The 22,914-nt window shown below is 33.1% G+C and overlaps 1 protein-coding gene across 2 annotated transcripts in view; it reads right to left on the bottom strand.

The window, feature by feature from the left end:
• Window positions 1-22,914, bottom strand: part of LOC149065832 (N-acetylneuraminate (7)9-O-acetyltransferase) — a 74,995-nt gene that overhangs the window by 21,594 nt on the left and 30,487 nt on the right. For both annotated transcript variants that reach the window (XM_089254050.1, XM_089254051.1), the window contains 5 exons: window positions 22,764-22,846; window positions 18,337-18,424; window positions 8,331-8,439; window positions 7,489-7,578; window positions 5,918-6,037 (listed from right to left, as the gene is read on the bottom strand). In XM_089254050.1, the coding sequence (XP_089110176.1) occupies window positions 5,918-6,037; window positions 7,489-7,578; window positions 8,331-8,439; window positions 18,337-18,424; window positions 22,764-22,846 (490 nt within the window). The remainder of the gene's footprint in view (window positions 1-5,917; window positions 6,038-7,488; window positions 7,579-8,330; window positions 8,440-18,336; window positions 18,425-22,763; window positions 22,847-22,914) is intronic.

The raw sequence follows: 22,914 nt of genomic DNA, 5'->3' as shown, positions 1-22,914 counted from the left end.
GTCATGCCAATTGTTGCTACCTGAAGGCACCTCAGGAGATATCTTGGGGGAGGGGGGGAATGCTTTCTCTTGCTTGTACTGTCGGTAAACTCAAGAGCATCTCTTCTTTTCTTGAGTATGACACTTTGGGAAGGGGGCATGAGACAATACATTTGGCTGGCTTATTTGAATATTTTCACATAGTTTTCATTTGCATCCAAGTTTTTGGTACAAGGTTGGTGTGCTTGGTCTACATTTTTCTGTTGGCAAAAACATGGAATATTACAAAACCGAACATGGAAATGATGTTAGTTTGTGTGTGTGTTTGAGAGTTTTTTTCACATAATTCATGTTCCAGAGTTAGAAAAACATTTAATGAAATTGAATGAATTAGCCTATAATTAATTTTCTTTATCTGAGTTTTTGTTGTATCATAAAATAGAGATACCGATTATATGGATGACAAAAAATATTGTAGTACTTTTTAAATTGTTTGAATTCAATTTAAATTGCAATAAATTGAAATCTTCTCCTACGTATCATTAAAAAAAGAAAAAAATGTATAGTAGTTTAAAATAAGATCCCTTATTATTCTATTAATCATCATCAGGCATTTTATTGCGATATTCACGTTAGATAAATGTTTAAATAAAATGTTACTAAAAGGCACTGAAAATAAATAAAGGTCTAGATATTGTGGAGTGTTTATATGTATGATATGAATTTTTTAAATTAAAATTATCCTGATAAATATAGACGATAATCAGAGGTGGATTTATAGCTTCCCACCTGTGGGCAATTCAAAAACCTTGCCTCCCTTCTCCCTTTCTAATTTGTGTTCTTGATCAACAATTACTCAATTTTGGTTACGCTCTTTCACTTGAAATTGTCATCTTGGGATAAAGCCTGCATACCCCTCCCCACCCAGGAAATATACCTCTGAATACAGTCCCACATAGTCTGTTAATGTTAATTCACTTGTATTGTAAGAATTAATTTTTACTAATCGTAGACCTGGAGCCGTACGAGTGTCATGCGCATGATGTTATATACAATGGGCTAATTAAAAGTCTGATTTCATTCTTTTTACTTGAGAGTTGTTACTTTAGATTTGGAAAAAAACAATCAAAAATCGATTGACATTTGCAGTGGTGTCAGAGACAGGGATGCTGTGGGTGCCCACGGTTCTTTATGGAATGGGTACGAGCACCTAGAGAAATGATTCAGAAATCATAATTTCCTACTTAAAGATCAAGACAAGAACCCACAAGTTCCAAACACTTCTGGCACCCTTGGCCAGTCAAAGGCACCAACATCAAGAAAACATTGAGGGATGGGGGGACTGAAAATCGCCATTCATTCCGCATATAAGGAACTCAAACCTATTACTCAGGAGGCGGAATAGTGCATTGCACTATTCTGACTATATTCATGAGTTATTAAAGTGCGCGGGGGGGGGGGGTCTCAAATGGCATCAGCCCCCCCAGGTTCTGGCGCCTATGGTCGGAGTGTTTGAATATTATTTCGGTATAATAATACAAAGTGATTTGAAATGTACATTTCATAGAAAAAAAAATTTAAAAATAATATTTTTCGCAGCTGTTATACATAAAAATTAGATACATTGTCGATAAAAAATTCCTCAAAGATATATTCCCTGCATGGATATATTCAATAGTGAATTACGGAAATTGTAATGGGAGGGGTGCACATTGATCAAAATTTATTATCTCGATGAGGCCTTGACGCCCCTCGCTGCAAGAAATGAAAATCCAGACAGAAAGTGAGAAATGCGGCTTATACGGTGAAAATTAAATTTTCAAAATTTATTTGATCCCTAATTTATTATCTTGGTGAGTTCCCCAACGCCTCTCACTGTGAGAAATGGAAATGTGGCTTATACAGTGAAAATTAAATTTTCAAAATTTATTTTATCCCTCATTTATTTTCTTGGTGAGTTCCCCCAACGCCCCTCAATGCGAGAAATGGAAATCTCGACAGAAACAGGAAATGTGGCTTATACAGTGAAAATTAAATTTGAAAAATTTATTTGTTCCCAATTTATTATCTTGGTGCCAATGCCGCTCACTGTGAGAAATGAAATCCCAACAGAAATACAACTTATATGGTGAAAATTAAATTTTGAAAATTTACTGAATCGAAATTTATTATCTTGGTGTACGTTCCAATGTCCCTTGATAACTTTAGTGAATACTTTCCTTCATTTGTTAAAAATTAAAGTAGAGATGGGAAGAAGGAACATTTCCAATAAATAAGAAAAAAATTAGTCTCATTTTTTAAGCCTAAAGCAATTATAAGATCACAAAAACTATTTGAATTTTAAAGCAATTCAAATTTGTTGCGACAAATCGATATCGCGATGAAATGACTCCACTACAACTTTCTACCGCGACGAAATGGGTCTGCGACAAATTTGTACCGCAACAAGGAAGTAGTCTGCCGTATTTTTGATGATTGTAAGTGATCTTGTTTTTTGTGCAACTTTTATGGAATAAAAATGAGATTTCAAAATGAATTTCTGATCGTTGTTTTTCTTTCAACTTAGTTGGCACGCTCTGCCCCCAACAAGGGTTATGGGCCCAGTGCCCGTTTTTGACCGAGTTGTTGAAATTAGGGACTTGAAAAAATTTAAAAAATGACGTCAGATGGTAGCATCTTTGCTTGTTTGAAGTTGAATAAGGACGATTATCGTTATTGGAAATTCAACACAAAGATGATGCTGATGAACCAAGGACTGTTTGGTTTTGTGGATGGTTCTGAACCCGAGCCGTCATTGGTAGCTAAAAGGAAAGAAATATCGCAATTCAATGCTAAGAGGGATAAAGCGCTTTCTGTCATATGCCTGGGCATAGAGGATGAACTGAAAAACCTTGTATTAGAAACCACTGATCTGAGAAAGGTTTGGAAAGATATAGAGCAAGTCGATGAACCGAAAACACGAGCATGAGTGGCAGCACTTCGAAATGAATTCATGAGAATAAAATTCATGCTGTCTGAAACAATGTCTATGTACGTCGGCAGAATTTTCAGAGCTGTCACCGATTTGGAACTAGCTGGATGAAAAGTGCCCGATGATGAATTGGAATTTCAACTTCTAGCCTATCTACCACATGCATATGACAACGTGGTGATGCAGTTGTATCAACTTCCAAATGGAGAGCTTACATCAGCTAAAGTACTCGAAGTGCTTTTGTCAGAGTACGATAGAGTTCAACATCATGATGATGAAATGACCTCTGAAGATACAGCGTTTGGTTCGACGGAATGTCGAAAATCATCCAAGAAGGTGAAATTAAGATTCAAGGACTCAAGAATGTGCTACAAATGTGGAGTCATCGGACATATCGCAAGAAACTGAAAAAACGGAAAACTGTGATTAGCAACAAAATGAAGAAAAACGATCTTCAGTGTGTGGACAATAGTGAAAGTGGTGCATTATACGCGTCCGAGATGATATCAACATCAAAGAGTGTGCAGTGGCTAATTGATACAACAGCGACCTAACATTTTTTGCAACGACAGAACCCTTTTCTCAACTTTTTGAGAGATTTCAGACGGTGAAGCCATCATTGCAGAAGGAACGACAAAGGTTCTTGTTCTTGGAGCCGGTGATGTTAAAATTAAGATACATGGGACAAAAGGTAATGTAGAACTGTTATTGAAAAATGTTTTGTATGCTCCAGGTATGTGCCGAAATTTAATTAGCAGAAGACTAATAGACATTGCAGGTTACAGAGCTTGCTTAGTCGATTGCTTAGTGATTGAAAAATTGATGTTTTTAAAGCAAATGGAAAATTATTTTTCAGTGCCCCTTTATATGGAAAGCTTCATGTCATTAATACAGAGGTAATTGACATTAATACTAAACATGAAGCTCATTTGCTAGAAATGACATGATGTTATAGCACACCAGATTCTGACATTTAAATACTAAAGCATTAAGTGAATTTTCAAAAAGTTGCTTAGTATACGGGCTTGATAAGCTAAGAGGAAAAATTGAAAATTGTGATACACGTATGATGTCTAAAGCAAAACGCGCATTATTTGAATTATTTGTTGAAGTTCAAACTACTGATATATTACAATTATGTCACATGGACTTATGGGAACCGGTGCCCGTATTATCAAAAGGAGGAACCCGGTATGCAGTTGTACATATTTTGAAAAAAATCAAATGGATTAGATCCGATAATGGGTTAGAGTTTTGTGCTAAATATTTCAAGACATATTTGAGAGAGAATGGAATCAAAAGCGAAAAACTCATATTTACTCTCCAGAAATGAACGATATAATCAAACCCCCGTGGAAGGAGTCAAGTCCTTGTTGCTTCAAGGAAAATTACTGAAAGACATGTGGGCTGAACAGAAACTATACACAGAACTATTTACGAAATAGATTCCCCGCATAAAATTTTGAAAGGGAACCCTTTAACGTTTTCAATGGCAGAAAATTTTCCGTCAGACATTTGAGAGTTATAGGAAGTTTGGCTTAAGTACTCATTCCTAAAAGATATTGAGACAAGCTAGATAACAAAGCAGAAAAGGGAGTATTGGTTGGCTGGAGCCAAGGCCAAAGAGAGAGGGCTCTGTAATTTAAAAAAAAAAAACAACTGATTTTTGTGAAATAACATGGTTAAATCTATTGTTCTATCACTTTGGTTCCTCAAAATAAATTTCTGGCTACTGTCCTGCCTGGAGCCTAACATTTTCTTATAGCTTTGTGGCATCTGTATAAATGTGTGTGCTTGTAATGAATATAAAATATTGTCCTCAAAAGTCACCCTGCAAATATTAAACATTTCACTAATAAAGCAACCAGTATTTATCAAATTGATTTACGGTTAAAATATATATAACAAAGCAAACTTCTATCAAGACTCTAAGATAAAACCATAACCACTAAGCACTGTAAACAAAGTTTTGCAATGTTTTCATGGAATATGAAAACATGGGTTATGATAAAAATAGATGGGAGAAAAAAAGGCGGGATAATTATGAGAGATTTGGGCGCCATTTTTAATCATGGAGGCTTACTATGGCGATTGGATTTAGAATCATCTATCTATTTCATTCACAGTGGCTATGTGGTCATCTAAATGTAAAATAAGAAATAACAGTACGTACCCAAGTCACCCTACCAGTAACTAAGTTACCCCAGTTTATGGTTTGTCATAGTGTCTGAAAATTTATTGGTATAAGAGGAAAAATACTTTTTTGAACTAAAATGAATAAAGATCAGGTCTTTTTCCACACAAACAAAATAAATCCCAAAAATATCCAATATTTAACAATTCACTAAAAGTGATTTGCTAACATGATTTCAATAGTGTAGAATCATGAAGACAGAATATTTTTAAATAACCTTAGCTAGGCTGCATTCAATTTCACTATAAGTGTGGTAAACTCATAGAGAAATTGGAAGAGCTATTTTATCTTGTCACCCAGAGAGAGTATGCAAGTAAAAAAACTTTTTTTTAGGTAAGAAAATAAAATATTTAAAGTTTTGTTAAAAAGACTGCTGCTGTTGAAGAGTAATTATTCATTAGTTTCAAAGATCAGACCAACCTTTTAGTTTTATACGTGTGTATCTTTGGATGCATGCAATCCATCATAACTTATGTGCATTAAATAAACTATTTTCCCTACTATTGTAACATACTTTGAAATCGACATACACAAGTACAAAAAATTGCTAAATATTAATTACATTGATAAAAATAAGTCTGTCATAACATATTTACAGAATAGGTCTTTTCCACTCATTTTCATAATATAAAGTTTTACTTAAGTCGTATTCATAAGTATTATATAATTATAAAACATTTTGTATTAAAATTATGATTAAATATGCAACCAGTGCATAAAAATAATGATGAAATGAAATAATCAGAAAATAGTAATAAAAATTAAAAACTTACCTTCCAGAATCTATAAAACTCATATCTGCCAGATAAGTAGAAATGTGTGAAATGTCCATAGCCACTCAAAAATAAATAAGATGCAACCAGAACTCTTATATGCATATATATAGGAAGAACCTAAAAGTTGTTGGGTACTTTTTAGCACATACAATAACTTTACAGATACACATTTTTATAAAGTAAACCCTCTCTTAACGGTAACCTTTTCTTTCACTAAAAAATAATTATGTGTTTTATTTAAAAGGCTTCAATAGGCCCCTTTTTTAAAAGGCCCCTTTTTATGGTTATCCCTCTTTTGCAAACAAATTTTGCCCCTCTCCCCAGTGTTTGCAAAATATGGGTTTCACTGCAATTAAAATTGTTGTTGATTTTTTCTTTTTAATCTCATGTGCAACAATCGCTAATCTTCAATATTTTGCGGAAATAAAATCACACACACATTCTCGATGGGTTAATTTATTAATATCACTAAAAAATTTGTGCTCATTCCCCCCACAATGATTGAAAGACACCATCAGTCTCTTGGGTTATATCCATACAGCTATTCATTTGAATAAATAAGGCATATGCTCTCCATCATTATTTATGTAATTATTCTTTCCTATATAACAACCCTTCAATTTTGGAGATAAATTCTGTGGAAAAAATTAGCCTTAAATTAAAGTACATATTACATGTTCATCAAGCAATGAATATATAGTAGAATCCTGATTATTCAAACTAATGTGGACTGGCTCTACTTCATCAAAGGCGCCTAGAGAAAAATATATCTAACCATGCAGGAACTATTTTTGGCACCCCCAATCACATACTTTTGGCAGACAAATCATTTTTTGCCCTTTCAACTCTGATTCAGCACCCCTGTACCTTGGATAATTTGGACATTACAGAAGTTTGACTTTAAATTTAATAAATAAAGCCAAAAATGGTGGAAATTACATTGATATAAAAGTTATTCTTAATTACTGTATAGTGCAATAAAATGATCAAATGAATATTTTGTAAAGTCATAGTACATGAAATACTGTTTGTAATTATCCCCCACAGTTTATAACATTTCAAAGATTACACACTCTGTAAGCTTAATTAAAAAAAAAGTTTTTCAATATGTTCTGTCATTAAGCACTCTTGAATGCCATAGTGCTCGTGAGAGCAACAGGCTTAAGATGTTTTTCTAGTCAAAAATGTTTTCAACTTTTCTCTCTTACTGACCACCTTCTTGGAAAAAAAATAAATTCTTATCATCCCTTGGCTGAGTTAACTGATAAAATCTTATATTGTGTCTGTAGCTTTAACCCCCCCCCCCTCCTCTTGATCCGTTCTATCGCCTTCCATAGGGGGAATATTAACCGTTTTGGGAAACAAATGGTCTAACCCTCACAACTTGTGGAGTTTTTCAACATGAAGCAGCATTCTGTGAATGGGTTTGTTATAACACTAGGGGTTTAGCATCACTACATCTACGTTTTAAAATGAATTTATGAGAAGCACCTCTGATAACTCAAACTTGGGTTAATCAAAGCTTAGATAATCAGGGTCTTACTGTATATTCAAAAGCTATACTTTACCTGACTAGCATTTGTCAAATGATAAATAAGAATCACTAATTGCATCCATCCTTTCCATTCATCAGTTTGATCACGGTGAAGAACTTGAGTCTATAAAAAATAACAGAACAATGCTATACGGTGCGAGACTAATATAACGTCGCACAAGAGACCAAAGAAAAGTATCATTATACAGGATCTACCATTACACAGATGGGATATTAACACCATGGGAAGTGTATCAGGACCAGAGAGCAATATCATTACTCAGCTGATTATTGTTAAATAGGACTTTTCTTGTATCTATTCCAAATTCATTTGATCAAATGACATATCCATTATTAGAGATATTTTCTATTACTTTTCTACTTGAAAAACTGACTTTTAGAGTTTTTAAAAATAATTTTTAATTGATCTAACATCTTAATAATCTTAGGATGAATATTTTAATCCTTTATGGTGAAAACTAGGTGCTGAAATAAGATTTTTAATATTGTAATTTTCTTACAGAAAATACTGTATATTCATCAAATACGTAAAACCAACTGATTAAATTTTTACATAAATTATTCACTGGTTTCAAAAAAAGAAAGATAAAACAATCCTGTTTCATTCAGTTTAAATCTTTAAGTGACATTGACAAGATATCTCTCGCTTCCTTAAAAGCTTCTAATTTTAGCATTGGCAAGTTCAGATATTTTGTACAGTTGATTTCTCAATGAAACACTTTTCTCCAATACTCCTTATTTTTTCCCGATTTCCGCTCTGCCGCTTAAAGGGTTAATAATAATAATAAAATTTCACCATGATTATATAGAGACAACAGAGCATTTCACAGACAAAAGTTCAAGTAAAATACTTACGTATTGGCTTTCTTCTGTCAGAAATATTCCAAGAACAAGAAAATATATTACGGGAAGAATGAAGTTTGTATGAGTATAATATTTATTTTCTTTCATGAAAAAATTTGTCCTGAAACCAAGGAGAACAACCATAAAAGCATGCATATATATATATATATATATATATATATATATATTAGAAAAATCAGGAAAAAAAAGATTTTTTTTCTCTTTTGACTGAAATGAAAAAACTTGAGTTGACTGAATTATGAATTTCTCTCAAACTGCTCTCATCATCTATAAGCAAACAATGTGATATTACAAGTCTTGATGAAAATTCATTGAAAAAACAATAAATGCAACCTCTTAAACAATTACGGTAAAGTCTGTTATAATAGGAGTTCACAATCACAGGAAAAATTGATGTTATGACAGACTTCTTGTTAAAAGCAAATTTTAATTTTTTGTTGTCTAATAAATTATACAAAATTCCTGCTTTAAAATCATTAGAATCAAGGCGCAGATATTGTTAATCTAAAAAATTCCCAAAAATTTCTACAAAAATGCCCTGAAAGCACGAAAGGAATTTACTTAAAATGGCAAAAAATGTGTCAGAATAACAATACAAAGTTTTTAAAAACTGGTTATGTTCAAAAGTGTAACAAAAATGTTTCAATAAAAACTTAGTAGCTAACAAAATCTGATGTTTTTCTTTCATTTTTCTCCACCCCTCTCAACATTACATATGATCAAAAATTACCAATAGAATTTTCCTAATAAAAAATTTATAATTATGAATGGGGTATGTAATCTGAAAGTGAAAATATACAAATATGTATAACAAAAATGCATTTATTCACTTGATGAATAAAATATGTTTATACGAACTTCTTACCCCCTTTTCAGACATTTGATTAATTCAAAATGCATCTGCATTACACTGCGATATCAGATGCCTTTTTTCATGTTTTCAAAATTGAAAGATCTTCTGTTGTCTGCAAGTAAAGTCTTATACGAAAGAAACTTATCTCAACATCAACAGATGTTGTAGGGGCATATTTGAAAAAACTGATTCACTCACTCTTAAATCTTGAAATTTTCGGACTTTTTCGTCAAGACAGCAGGAATTTTTCTGATGGTTGAGAGTTCACTGGTTTTTTCCAATCACTTTGTCAAATTTTGCTGCAACAGATTGACCTACTCTGCCTTTGGCACACCTAAGAACTTCGCTTACTTTATCTATGCAGCAGAGAGCATCAATAAGCACCATGCCTTTTTTCTGTAAGGACTGGATAGTGGAAACCAGAATACTGAAGTTTGATCTTATGTACGCCAACTGTCCTTCAATATTCCCTTTATAAAACAAAGCTTGTGAAATTTTAATGCATGCAGCATCTTTGATTGAATTCATTTAGTATGGATTTGACTATTTGAAAATTTTCACTGTAGTATAGTATATGCCAGCATTTAGCCATGTTCCCCCATCGTGTAATCACAGGCTTTGGGGGCAGAGCTAAGAAGCTTTGACTTTAAAAAGCTTCTATGCAATAAAGAGATTTCACAGAAACCTTTTTCACATTGGAAACAAGATGGTCAACGTTTGAATAGCATGATCAAATTTATTCACAAATCTTATGCATTGCATGAGCAAGGCAAGTTACATGTACAGCTTTTGGATAGAAGCTTCTGATCGCTCGCCCAGCTTTTATCATATATGGAGCTGCATTGGTCAAGAAAAGTAAAATATTATTGTGTTCCACACTATTTGGCCACAAAACATTCATACTTTTGTCAAAAAGTTGACAGATAGTGGAATGATTTACTTTCTCTAGAATCTCAGAATTTAATAGATAAATTTTTCCTGGATGGTCCAGCTCGAGAAATCCTAGGATAGCATTAGCAACAGGACATGCTTCAGCATTAGTTATTTCATCTATAGAAACAAAAACTTTTTTACCTTGTATGGTAAATCTCTACCTTGTCCATGAAACACTGACATAATTTTTGCACAGCGGTGATTCATCAGGTATGCAATGTCCGGTGTACTTCTCCAAGAATCCATAAACTTTGAATTGTTCAGGTTATCAAAAGGTACGTTAGCTGATATTAACATGTCTCACATTTCCTTGAAGAAGGGTATCTTCTTTGAAGAGGATGGTGCAGACTGCTTAAATTATTTAAGGAGGAGTTGAGATGATTGAGACTTTTTCTTGGCTGCTTCAGTTTCTTTCTATGTTTATCCCTTCCCATGTGTTGTGCGACAGTAATTTTCTTTTCAGCTGCAACTTTAGTTTCACACACTTTGCAAAACAAAATGATCCAATCTCAGTGGAAAAAACACCCTCCCCAAATTCTTTAACTTGAATTCTTTAATTGTTTAAAATGGTTTGGCATTTTATAAATGATGTTTTTAATGATTATTACTCAATGTAATAACACACACATGTTTAATTTCTCTCACCTTTTATCAGGCCCGTCACTTGGGGGAGGGGGGGGGTCAGGCTTTTGAAAATACACTAAAAGTGGTACAAATATATATATATATATATATACATACATTGAGTACATGTTCTTTGCCCCCCTGGAAAAAGTTGAAATGATGTCCCTGCCTTTTATGCTCTGAAAGCTTATGCTCTGCTTAAAAAGCTCCCGCTTTTTAGAAAAGTGAAAAATGCCAAAAAAAAAAAATTTCATCAACACCCAGACTCTGATTATAATAGTCTTTTAGCTTTTAGATTATTTTGTTTGAATATTAGCGAATGAACAGGACTCCAGTTGTGAAACTGATTTTTGGGCTGATCATTGACCGGAACTTCAGTCGATTCTCTCTAAAAAATTTTTGCATAGAATTTTGTATCATTCAGAACAATTTATTTGCTTTGAGAACTGATCAAACAATTAAAACTCTCACTGCTTAATTCTATAGCTTTATGGATTCATTAAAATCTTTCCACTAATTAGATGGATTTTTCTCAAAACAATTTAGAGAACTGATCAAACAATTAAAATTCTAATTAAAGTCAATGGCTTCATGAATTCATTAAATTCTTTTCACTAATTGGAATGAATTTTTTTACCATGATTTGTCCAGTTCTTTAGAAATGACTTGAAAAAACAGTAAATTCTGGTCAAATAATGGCAGTGGAAGATGGCCATAGTCTGTTAGTCATTGGAAGTGAAAAAAAAAGTTGAATGAAGTCATATATATTAAATGTCTCATGGGTAAGTTGGAAAAGCCTAAGAATAGGAAGAAAGGGAGAAAAATGACTTTTCTGTGTCCATCCCTTGTTAGAAGTATCTGAGAGTAATTTTTACGAGGAGCATGTGTGATGATAAGTTGCCCCCCCCCCTTTGTTTAATTCTTTGAAGTGAGAAAGAAAAACTAGATACCACATATAAACAAAGTTAAATTTAAGATATACTGAGGGAAGTTCAACCTAGATATATAGCACCTATGTAGGAGAAGTCAATGAAACTTTTTGAAAATATGGGAGTAGATTTTTCATATAATGTTAATTAACAACTTTGGTATGCTCACAGTGTAATAATACTCCCTTCCCCGGTAAATATTTACTAACATTAGGTAAATATTAACCAACATTATATGAGACCAATGAGAAGAGAAATGTAAATTTTCCCAAACTATCAAACTTGAGAGGTGAAGGAAATGACAGACTGTCATTACTCCCAATATCATACTTTTTTATTGAATGTTGGGCCCTTGAAAGGTAGATTCTTCTTCCAAATTTTGCTTCCAGATGAATCTTAAATTTGATTAGTTGCCCAACAAACATCTTTACTGATTGTGAGGTTGACACGAACCCAGTCACCAACCTTTGCTTTGCATAGAAGCAGCTAGTGCTGACTCAGAAGCTTTATCCCTTTTAGTTTCATACCACAGTTGATAAACCCAAAATGCAATTAGATACAGTGTTAGTATATATTCATAAGTTCCACTTGCTTCAACACAAGAAAAATGGGGGGGGGGGGGGGGGAGAATGTTAACATTCTTAATTTCTACTCTTCCTGATGAAACACCATAATTATATCAAAATATGATGGATTAAATAATAACAAAGGAAGAACTTAACACAGAAATATTGATATTAGATCACTTCAAACTTTCAGAAATACATGGTGGGCAAAAGTCTGTAGAAACTTTAAAAATGAATAAAAATCGGAAAAATAACTGAAATAAAAACGGTTTGCAGGGTTAACATCTCTATGTCATGGGAATTTTTTTAATACAGGAAAAAAAATAGCCGATAGGTGGCGCTGGTATGAGCGACTTCGGTGGAAATATGCAGATGAGACGGTTACAAGAACTTGTGCTCCTAATCCACAATCAGTTCACCATTGTAAACCATGTATGTGGACCTGCTGCATTCTGATTTTGCTGGATTTGTGACTTGCCTGCAATGTGTTATCCCCTGTGGTGGTGGTGGTCATGCGGAACACACACTGCTGTAATAAACAATTTGGAGGCATTCTGTTCGGTATTAGCGTATCTTTTCTTTGACTTGTGTATGTCAGCACCTCCTATCAGCTGTTTTTTGAGTTATTTTTTCCCGTCTTAAAAAAATTCTCGTCACCTATTGATGCTAACCGTGCAAACTGTTTTTTATTTTGGTTATTTTTTCGGTTTTAATGAATTTTTAAAGTTTCTACAGACTTTTTGCCCATCCTGTAGTTGAAATGCAAAAGGCACAACCAGTGCCGCCTTAAGGCACGGCCCGGGGACCTCAAGTGAAGAGGGGCCTCACAAAAATGAAATCTGGTTGAAATCTAGAGTGCTTCGGAAAAATCAATCGGCCCGGGGGCCAATGATACTCTTAAGACGGCCCTGAGCACAACAGGTAGCAACATGATCACAAACCTAACTTCATATGAAAGCTCCTTGTAACCTTGTATATGAGCAGCTATCATACCAATTACAGTTTTACTGAAAAATAGAGTAAGTACAAAAGAAAAATTCAGCAACAGACCGTTCCCAAAAGCTTAGTGAATTTTACAAATCATGTGTGGTTCCACTTACTCCAAATTTCCACTTACCTCAGTTTACTTTACATGCAAAGATTTCTGTAAATCAATGGTTGGAATTTAGAGAGAAAGTTTCCTCTGTTTTGTGTGATGTCATACTCTTTCTAAAAAAAAAATTGTGAGACTAGTCCCCTTTGGTTCATGGAAAATGCAAAGGTGAATTATCTTCATAAGAAAAAGATATTAACCTAATACATCATTGTATGTACAACTGTTGGCTGATCACCTACACTTATTTACATCTATCATCTAGCCTGGTAGACATGGAGTGCATCAGAAGTAAAATTATTCTTCTCACAGGTACCAGTTGGCTATTGCCTGATTTTAGGAGCATCCTGTGAACTTTTTGTCCGGAAAGGTATTCACTACAGAACTTGGATTTTATTGAATAGGTTTTGGAATACTGTGAAGAAAAGAGTACATGAAGCAGTAACTCTGCCTGAATTATGGACAGCTGCAGCTGATGTTTGACAGGCAATACCACCGGAAAATTTCCATAAGCCGATTGCATGAAATTATAAAAGCTAGATGTGGCTCCAGTTGTTAGTCGGAAGTCATTCTTAATTCTGGCACCCACTTGGCACTTAAATGCTTTTGATGATGGACAATATATATGGGAAATTTTGGAACATCCTTTATTAAAAAAATTTATATTTCATTTTTGAATTTTGCTAAATACAGTGATACCTCAGCTAACAAAGAGAATTCTTTCCGGAATCATATTCGTTAGCCAAAATCTTTGTTAACCGAAACATGATTTCCCATAAGTTTCTATGGAAAATCGTTTACTTTGTTCTAGAAACTGCTTGAAATTTCAAAGTAGCTTTTATAAAACACTAAGAACCACTATAAAAAAATAGAAACTGACCAAAGATGAGATAAACAACTTCAAAATCAGATGAAGGAGAATTTAAAGATGAAAAACTGGACATCTTTTTATTTTTCACTGTGTAAGCAATGCAGTAAGGTTCGTGAGTCATAGTGAAAAAAAAAAGAATGTGAGGTGGCGTGCTAGGTGATATTGTCAGCTCATTTCTCTCTCACACACATGTAGTTTCTAGAGTGCCCAAACTGTTCAGTTTGGTATAAAGAGTCTTATCTTAATGTATACACTGAAACCATTCAAGTCAAGGCTCCTTTTTTGTTTTTTTTAATGCATTTTCTCTTAGCCAAAAATCATGTATTTTATATGAAGTGAATCAAAATTTTTCTCAAAGAGAGGTATATCTGGATAAATAAATTAATCTAGCTCAAGTGACAGTTACTCATTAAGAAAAATCAGACACAACACTAGATATGCACTCAGACTGTCAGGTATACACTCACACTTCCAGTACAAGCACTCTGTAGTGAATTGTCCATGTGCTCGGTTTGAAAAACAAAAAGAAAGTGACTAAATGAATTCATTTTTATTGGAATGAAAATTTAGCTCATGACACCATTGTTTCATGTTAGTGCATGCACTATACAGTTGATGTGCTCATTATATAACGACCCTTCCATTATAATGACCATTATGGCAGGTTCTGAATTTTTTCTTATTTCTACCATGTTATTTTTTATCCAATATAACTACAGGTAAATATCATTCATTTCATTACAATGACCGACATCAACTCAGCCTCCTGCTTTTTTTTGCAAAGAAATGGAAAAAAGCCGTTTTTGAGCGTGCTTGACCTTGACCTGTTATGCTTGGAGATAAAGCATTGTCACTTCTATGGAATACCATATAGTTAAGTAGCACCCTCACTGGAAACAGGGCAAGTCATAGCAGGTGCAAGTCGACTGGATGATGTTGATGACCCCATTATATTTTATTTTCTCATGTGGTGGCTTACTCCCACTTCCCCTGTGGTTGATTTTTCACAATTTTACTTAATTTCTAAATTTAAGAATATACAGGTAACTGAACTTATTTTTCCATTCTGAAAATTATTCATTTGACATGGCTGTCCTAAATAAATAGAGAGCGCTATAGCTTTACCATATTCTTTGCATTAGTCAGCATGCAGCGAAAAAACACCAGCAAGTGTTCTACACATCTAATTTCTCATTCTTGTAACATTGTGCTCTATTCAAATGTCTTGAGACAATTTCCCGCTATGAAATCACTTTGTAAACATTCAATTTAAAGTAGATCATTGATAATTTTTGTCGCACTATGGTCAATTTAAATTAGACCGATTCCTTTTTTTTTGGCTAACCACTACTGTTTATGTATAGGTGCTTACTGCAGTATTTATTTATGGCTTCAATGTTTTGATACGTGGCAGCTCAAAATTCATAATAATTTATATTTCCTCAAATCTCTTGGAGTTTTAATAAATCTTTTGGGGGAGCGCAGTGTGGAACCACTGATATATATGACATATGTACCAAAAAACAATAATTAAAAAAAAAAACCTAATTTTTTTATTAACCTTTTTGCAAAAAAGCAATCAAAGAACAGTGGTACTTCATTATTACCATGGCCCCTTACAATAACAGGAAGGTCTCTGTGAATTTGGCTTCTTAGCGGAACTTATAAGCTATACAAAAACTGCAAAGAGACAAACCTCCAGGGGCCTTCGTCACTGTGGGGAAGATGCTATAAAGAACAAACTGTTTTCCATATCCTCGTCTAACAACATTGACATTCCCACCCTTTGGACCATTTTCAAATGTATTATCGACAAATGCGTAGCTACAGTTCTAATTAAAAAAGTATCCTCTAAGTATTTTCTTAATTCGTGGATCACCAGAAATACTATTCATCTAAAGAGAAAAAAAATCTGCTGTAATGTTTTCAAATATAAAACCAATAAATCTAATTCACTTAGATCTATAATTTCAGCCTCCACCCAAGACCTCGGAGACCTCATTTCAGCCCAAAAGAATAAATACCTTTCTCATTCACTATCCCATTATTTAAAAACAAATCTCACAAAGTTTTGGAGCTACCTCAGACCTAAATCCATTGGCCCCACTTCCCTCAAAATTTCAAATAAAGATATATCCTCTCCTTCACAGATGGCTGATGGATTCAATTTAGCGTTTAGCTCAGTTTTCTCAATAGACACCCCTCCTCAATATTCATTATTTATTCACAACTCACCCTCAATATTTTTCTCCAAAGAGGATCCTATTCTATTCTATTCTTAAATTCTATGCTGATGAAGTCTCCAACTATCTTTTAATTTTGTACAATGTTTCCCTAAATACTGCTATCCTCCCCAATGATAGGAAAACCAATAAAATTATTCCAATCCACAAATCAGGTCCACTTTCCAATCCCCTTAACTTTTGGCCAATAGCAATCATCTCTTCCTTTTGCAAAATTTTCAAACACATTGTAGCAAAAGAAATCTGTACCCACTTAGACTCCATCAACATCCCCCCCCCCAATCAACACGGCTTTAGAAAAGCCCTCTCTACTACCTCTCAATTGGCCCCTCTTCATCCACGACCTTTTGGGAGCCATCAATGAAAACTTCAAACTGATGTTATTTTCCTTGATTTCTCTAAAGTTTATGCTAAAGTTCCCCAAGACAAACTTCTCCTTAAACTAACCACTAATATTAAACTAAACCTCTCTAACCTTTGCCTCAATGTAAAATTGCTTAAATGGGTGGAGGCTTTCCTAAAATATTGTAAACAGTTTGTCCCCGTTATTACTCTTGATTTACATTAATGATCTCCCAAAATCTCTCAACTGAATCATTAGCTTCTTTGCAGATGACTGCATGATTTACCAAATCATTCACCAGCAGTTCAATTAAGAACTTCTCCAACATAATCTAGCTTCTATCTCTGACTGGTATTCACTATGGCAGATGCCCATCAATATTTCAAAAATAGTTTTCATGAGAGTTCCTTGTGAATTACTTCCTCTTGAATAATTTTACTCAATCAATAATTTAACCGTATCCCACGTTTCTGAAATCAAATACCTCGGTGTCATGATCTCAGCTGACCTACAGTACACTGGAACAAACATGTTGATTACATCTTCCAGAAATGTCTCTACAAGTTTTTCTTCCTGAGCTGTAACCTCAAACATTCCACTCGGGATATCAGACTGCTCTGCTACCAAACTTACATCTCACCCGTACTCTCTTACGTTGCTGAAATTTGGGACCCTACACCTTCAGTAATATAGACAAACTCGAATCAATCCAAAATAAATCCTTTCATTTCATCCGCAACTGCTGGCCACTTTTTGTTTCCATGGCAGAATTTAAAAATGAATTTAATTTCTCCCCTCTGCTCTTCGTCTTATTTTCGACTAACCCTGTTTTATAAGATTTTTCATGATCATCTTAACTTTGATACTTCTAGTATTCTAGCCAAACCATCCCACATCTCCAGAACACTCAACCATCCCCTTAAAATTTAACCTATTTTTGCTTCCACAGACTGCTTTAAATACAGTTTCTTTCCTCATACCATTGGTGAATGGAACAAACTCCACAGTTCTACTGTCAACTTCCCCCAATATCTCTAGTTTTTTGCACAATATCAAACATTATCTATGTCTCATTCAAACACATTCTCTTGTATAGGCCTAGGGCCAATAATATTGTATAAATAAATAGTAATTTTTTTTCACAGTATTAAAATACATAAATATGTAAGTCTTATGCAATATTTCTTGTTCCTATCATTTTTTAAATATATATATATATATATATATGCGCAGAATTAAAAAATTATATGTGTACAGCAACAGGAGTTTAAATAATGCTTTTTTTGCACAGCATTTAAAAATTTAAACATCACTATATGCTAATGCATAGTGTGGTTTAATTACTAAAAACTTACTACCCTTCCAGTAAAAAAATTGTTCTAAACTTTTATATGAGCTTTTCATTTCTTAGAACAAAAAGAAATAGTGATCCAATCAAGAAAATTAATCATCTTATTTTTATTGGAACTGTTATTAGTTTTCACTTTTAATAGATGTACAGTAATTGGTAAGAAAATAGAGGAATATAAATAGAGTTTTTACCTGTCACATAAAAAAAAGTATGCCATCACTAATCCTAAATGACCTAAAGCACTGCAAAGTTCATAAAAAGAACCTTCACTCTGAGTAGCTGAAAACCAAAAGATAGAACAATATTCAATAAATAAAAATACAAATACACTATAAACATACTACATAGTGGAATCATTAGATGATATATATATTAGGTTTTTATATGTTGAAGTCTGACAATTTTGTGTATTTGATAAACACTGATATTACTTAAGATTAATTAAAAAAAAACTAACCACCATAATTTTTGTCTCATATATTCAATTGAGCTCATGTTCAGGTACTTGTCATCACAAGATTATATATGAATATATTATAACTTCATTTTTTTCCCCACTGAAGTTAATAACTATAGGTTTATTCTATTATACACATACTTCACATAGCAGCTTAAATTAATGCTGTCAAATTTGTGCATATAATGGAGCTCAAATTTCAATCTTTCATGTTTAGAACCTCTGTTCTTGAAACTGTTGATAGTAAAATCAGCTAGTTCAGTGTTTCCCTACGTGGGCATATCACCTCCTTGCTGGGTGATGGAATGTTCCTGGGTATGGTGACCAGATGAGGAGCCAGCGAAACTGGGACAAATCCTGGAATTTGTTATTAAAAACTAGGATAAAATACGGAATTCATGAATAAAATCTGGGACAAAACCAGGACATTTTCAAAACCTTCATTTGGTGGGCATTGCAATGTAAAATTGCCAACTTACAATGTAACACAAAAATATTATCACGTTACTTCTATACAGAGGTGCCAAAATGGGTAAAACATAAAGATTGGGCTATGATTGTCAGACGTCCTGCATATGGGCCATTCCCAAAAAAAAGTGTACATTCCGCATGTTTGAAATTAAAAATTCAAACTTGAATTTCCAAAATAAAAAAAATTAATAAAATTGATCTGAAATTATAGCCAAAATGACTTAAGTTTAATATTTCATAAATATTTTTCACATTTATTTTGTAATATTTTATTTTTTGGGTTTTTTGACTGAAAGTCATGGATTTTGTCTACTCTGTTACGAAAACAAATATTGCTGTAAAAAATTATTATTTCTGTTGTTTCTATTTCTTAAAATAACGAAATCAGCTCATTTCTCACACATATGCTAAAAAAACAGTTGTGATTTTGAATAGCTAAATATATGTAAAAAATAAACTTTTCTAAAAAGTTTTTTTTTCGAAAAAATCATGAAAAACCATCAAAGCAGTTGAAAAAAAAAAAGAGTCAATTTTTTTTTAAAAGTTTATTTTTTACATATATTTAGCTATTCAAAATCACAACTTAATTTTCATATTTAGCTGAAAAAATAACATGATGAAGAAGGTTGTAAAGGATTTGAATGGGTTAAAGTTAAATTTAACTTATAACTTCAAAACATCCCTTAACTAAGAAAACTTTACTTTAAACCACAGTTTCTATTCTGTTGCATTGCTTGAGTTTTTGGAAGACGTAACAAAGTGGACAAATCAGCCTAAATTATTTTTATTAAAAATTTAAATGATTGATAAAAAACTTTAAAAAAATCACTTGATGTTGATATAGATGGGAAAAAATCGTAATTATTTATGATAATAGAGTAGGTAATATAACAGAGTGGACATCCGACAGAGAAAAATGGTACTAAAGATAACATGAATATTAAGTCGTTGTACAAACGTCAAATCCAAAATTGTTGATCAAGCATTAAAAGCAACCCTTTCAATGAGAGAGAGAGAGAGAGAGAGAGAGAAAGCGTGCGCTCATAGGTGTTAACAGATTTAATCTAGTATAAAAATATATTTCTCAAATGACCGTAACAGAGTGGACATTTTAAAATGAGAAAAATTGCGGGACACGAACAAAAAAAATAGTTTTTCATAAGAAAAACATTTTTTTTTCAAACTTTTTTGAGTTTCATTCATCTATAGCACATATATAAAACGTGATTCTAAGCTTTTTGAAACAAAATTCCAGAGAGATTTAATCCAAGTCTCTGTTTAACACTTTCTTTAAGCTGGGACAGCCAGATTTCGAGGTTTTGCTACAAACAATGATTTAAAAAGAAAATTAGATACCATATGATACAAATTAAGAAATGCCATATGACAAAGAATTAAATGAAGAACTAGAAAAAAATTAAAATTATTACCAGATTGCTCTGAAATTTTGTATAAAAATTATAAAGCCTCGGAAATGGCTCATACACTTTTTCTGAGAATGACCCATATACAGGATTGTAAGATGTACGCCATGATGGTAGGCGGGGACATTGTTTGTTTTCTCAGAAATTAATAAAGGGGGGGGGGGAGCTCAAGTACTCTGAGTACTATGTCCCAATGTCTATGCATCTACATATTTAATTAGTTGAAATCTATAAGAAAGATTGTGGTAAAGAATGTCTCCTCTTTACCTGCAACTTTGAATGAAAAATTAATGAACTACTTATACAAGTGAGAAAGGGCACAATGTCTTACGAACATAATTTCAAACAGGAAAACATGGGAAAAAATAATGAAACACATCCAGAGAACAGGGTTAAAAAAAATTATTATTCATAAGAGTAGTTATCATTTTATTCATCATCATATCATTATTTACTTTTAAAACCTTGTTCTAGAGTTCATTTTTACTGCTGTCACTTCTGCAATGACACGTGTTTGACTTCAAAACCATTTTTTTAATGACAATGAAAATCTGACTTTTCTCTGGTACAAGAGAAATTCCCATTACTGGAGAGAAACCTGTGTGTGTTTACTCCAACTCCTTCACTGAAACCAGCAGGAACTAAAACCATTAGCATGTGCAAGAGGATGACCGCAGTAAGACCGTGGTGGTCGAGTGGTCAGTGACGGACTCGCATCGCAAGGATCCGGGTTCAAACCCCACCGTTGCTGCAGTGATGGTTGACTGAAGTTGGTTTTCTGCAGTTCCCAACTTTGAAGCGCGAATGCAAGCCAATCTCCCCGTTAAAAAGTCTCACCGCAGAGAGCAACAGCCATACAACAGTATAATTATTCATGCATTACACTTTAATCACTATAAGTTAAGAAAACACTCATAGTTAAAAAAATTGATTGTAGATGGCAGCGCTACACATAACAAGCGTTACACAGAAACAAACTTCACAGAAGGCTCACTATATGTACACACACATTCCAACATTTACCAATTCATTAGAAGTTCTGCGAAGGAATATGACCAAGGTGCATGTCTGGTTTAGTAGTAATAAAAATGTAAACACCCTCCCAGGAAGAAAAATACTGTAAACCCCCCCCCCCCCTCATCTTGAGAAAATCTTGCATATGCTACTCAGAATAACTAAACTCTCACATACAAAGGAAGGTAAAAATGGGTTTGGGTTCAGCAGTCTTCCAAAACAAAAACATTAACAGAGCAAATACAACTGTGAAACAATAAATTCTGATCAAAATATCTGATGTAGGTATTAGAAGTTAAATAGGAAATAATGTAAAAATTATTTTACAATTCATATAAAATTTATTTACAATTCATATAAAATTTATTTACAATTCATATAAAATTTATTTACAATTCATATCAAATTTATTTACAATTCATATCAAATTTATTTACAATTCATATCAAATTTATTTACAATTCATATAAAATTATATTTGTACATTGGAACTTATATTGCCATCTAGTGAGCTGTACATTCATTAGAAGTTGATAGAACATTTGGAAATTATAGTTAATTTTTATTTTGCAAACCCACTTGAGCAGCACAAGTACTATCTACAAAAAACTGAACTCAATTATAAAGCATGCATATAGGTTGAAATTTAGGAATTAAATAGTTCTGCCTAAAAAGTATTGAAAATAACTATTTCTTTTATCTTTGATTATGCCGAGAAAAACCAGGAGAAACAGACATCCCAAAAGCCTATTTTGGGATAGTGAATTTAATAGCAAATAACTGGGGGACATTTAGCCACCATAGTCCTGGGGGAACGGATAATAGAAACTATGGATATAGTATAGGATCGTATGTGTTGGCTCAAGTTGAGAAAGAGAACAATGAAAAAAAAAATCTCAACAACATGACGATAGAACAAAAATGCTTGGAAAACTCTGAGCCAGTTGGATCAAAAACAGTAAAAATAGCATATTTGCTTCCAAAACAACGATAAATAATTTATTGTGTATGGCTTGGTATTATATGGTAAGTATGCAGTGACCTGTTTTTCTTTTCTATAAAATGAATGAATGAACAGCATTTCACTGATGTGCCCATAAATGCCAGGCAAGGATACAGAGAACAAAAATATTCTTGCTAAAAGAATAATAAATTGTGTTGTGTTTCTAATTATTCAGTTAATTAAGAGATAAAGTTATGACAAAAATTAATAAATTGGTATATATATATATATAAATTATTTCAAACTCACAGTTGGCTGCATTTCCATCTTTCTTCGCAAGCTCATGTTGAAGCCATTTTTTATGAACAAATATGGCAAGTGCGAGAATGCCACTGAATAACACAAAGCAAATAATAATTAAAAAGGAAATATTACTCAGAAGATGCAATTCAATCATGAA

Source organism: Pholcus phalangioides, unplaced genomic scaffold (assembly GCF_987345545.1).
Source record: "Pholcus phalangioides strain wild (caught in Gottingen) unplaced genomic scaffold, Ppha-v1.0 ptg000039l_1, whole genome shotgun sequence".
In the NCBI taxonomy this organism is placed as follows: Eukaryota; Metazoa; Arthropoda; class Arachnida; order Araneae; family Pholcidae; genus Pholcus; species Pholcus phalangioides.
This window is presented reverse-complemented; position numbering and strand designations above follow the sequence as displayed.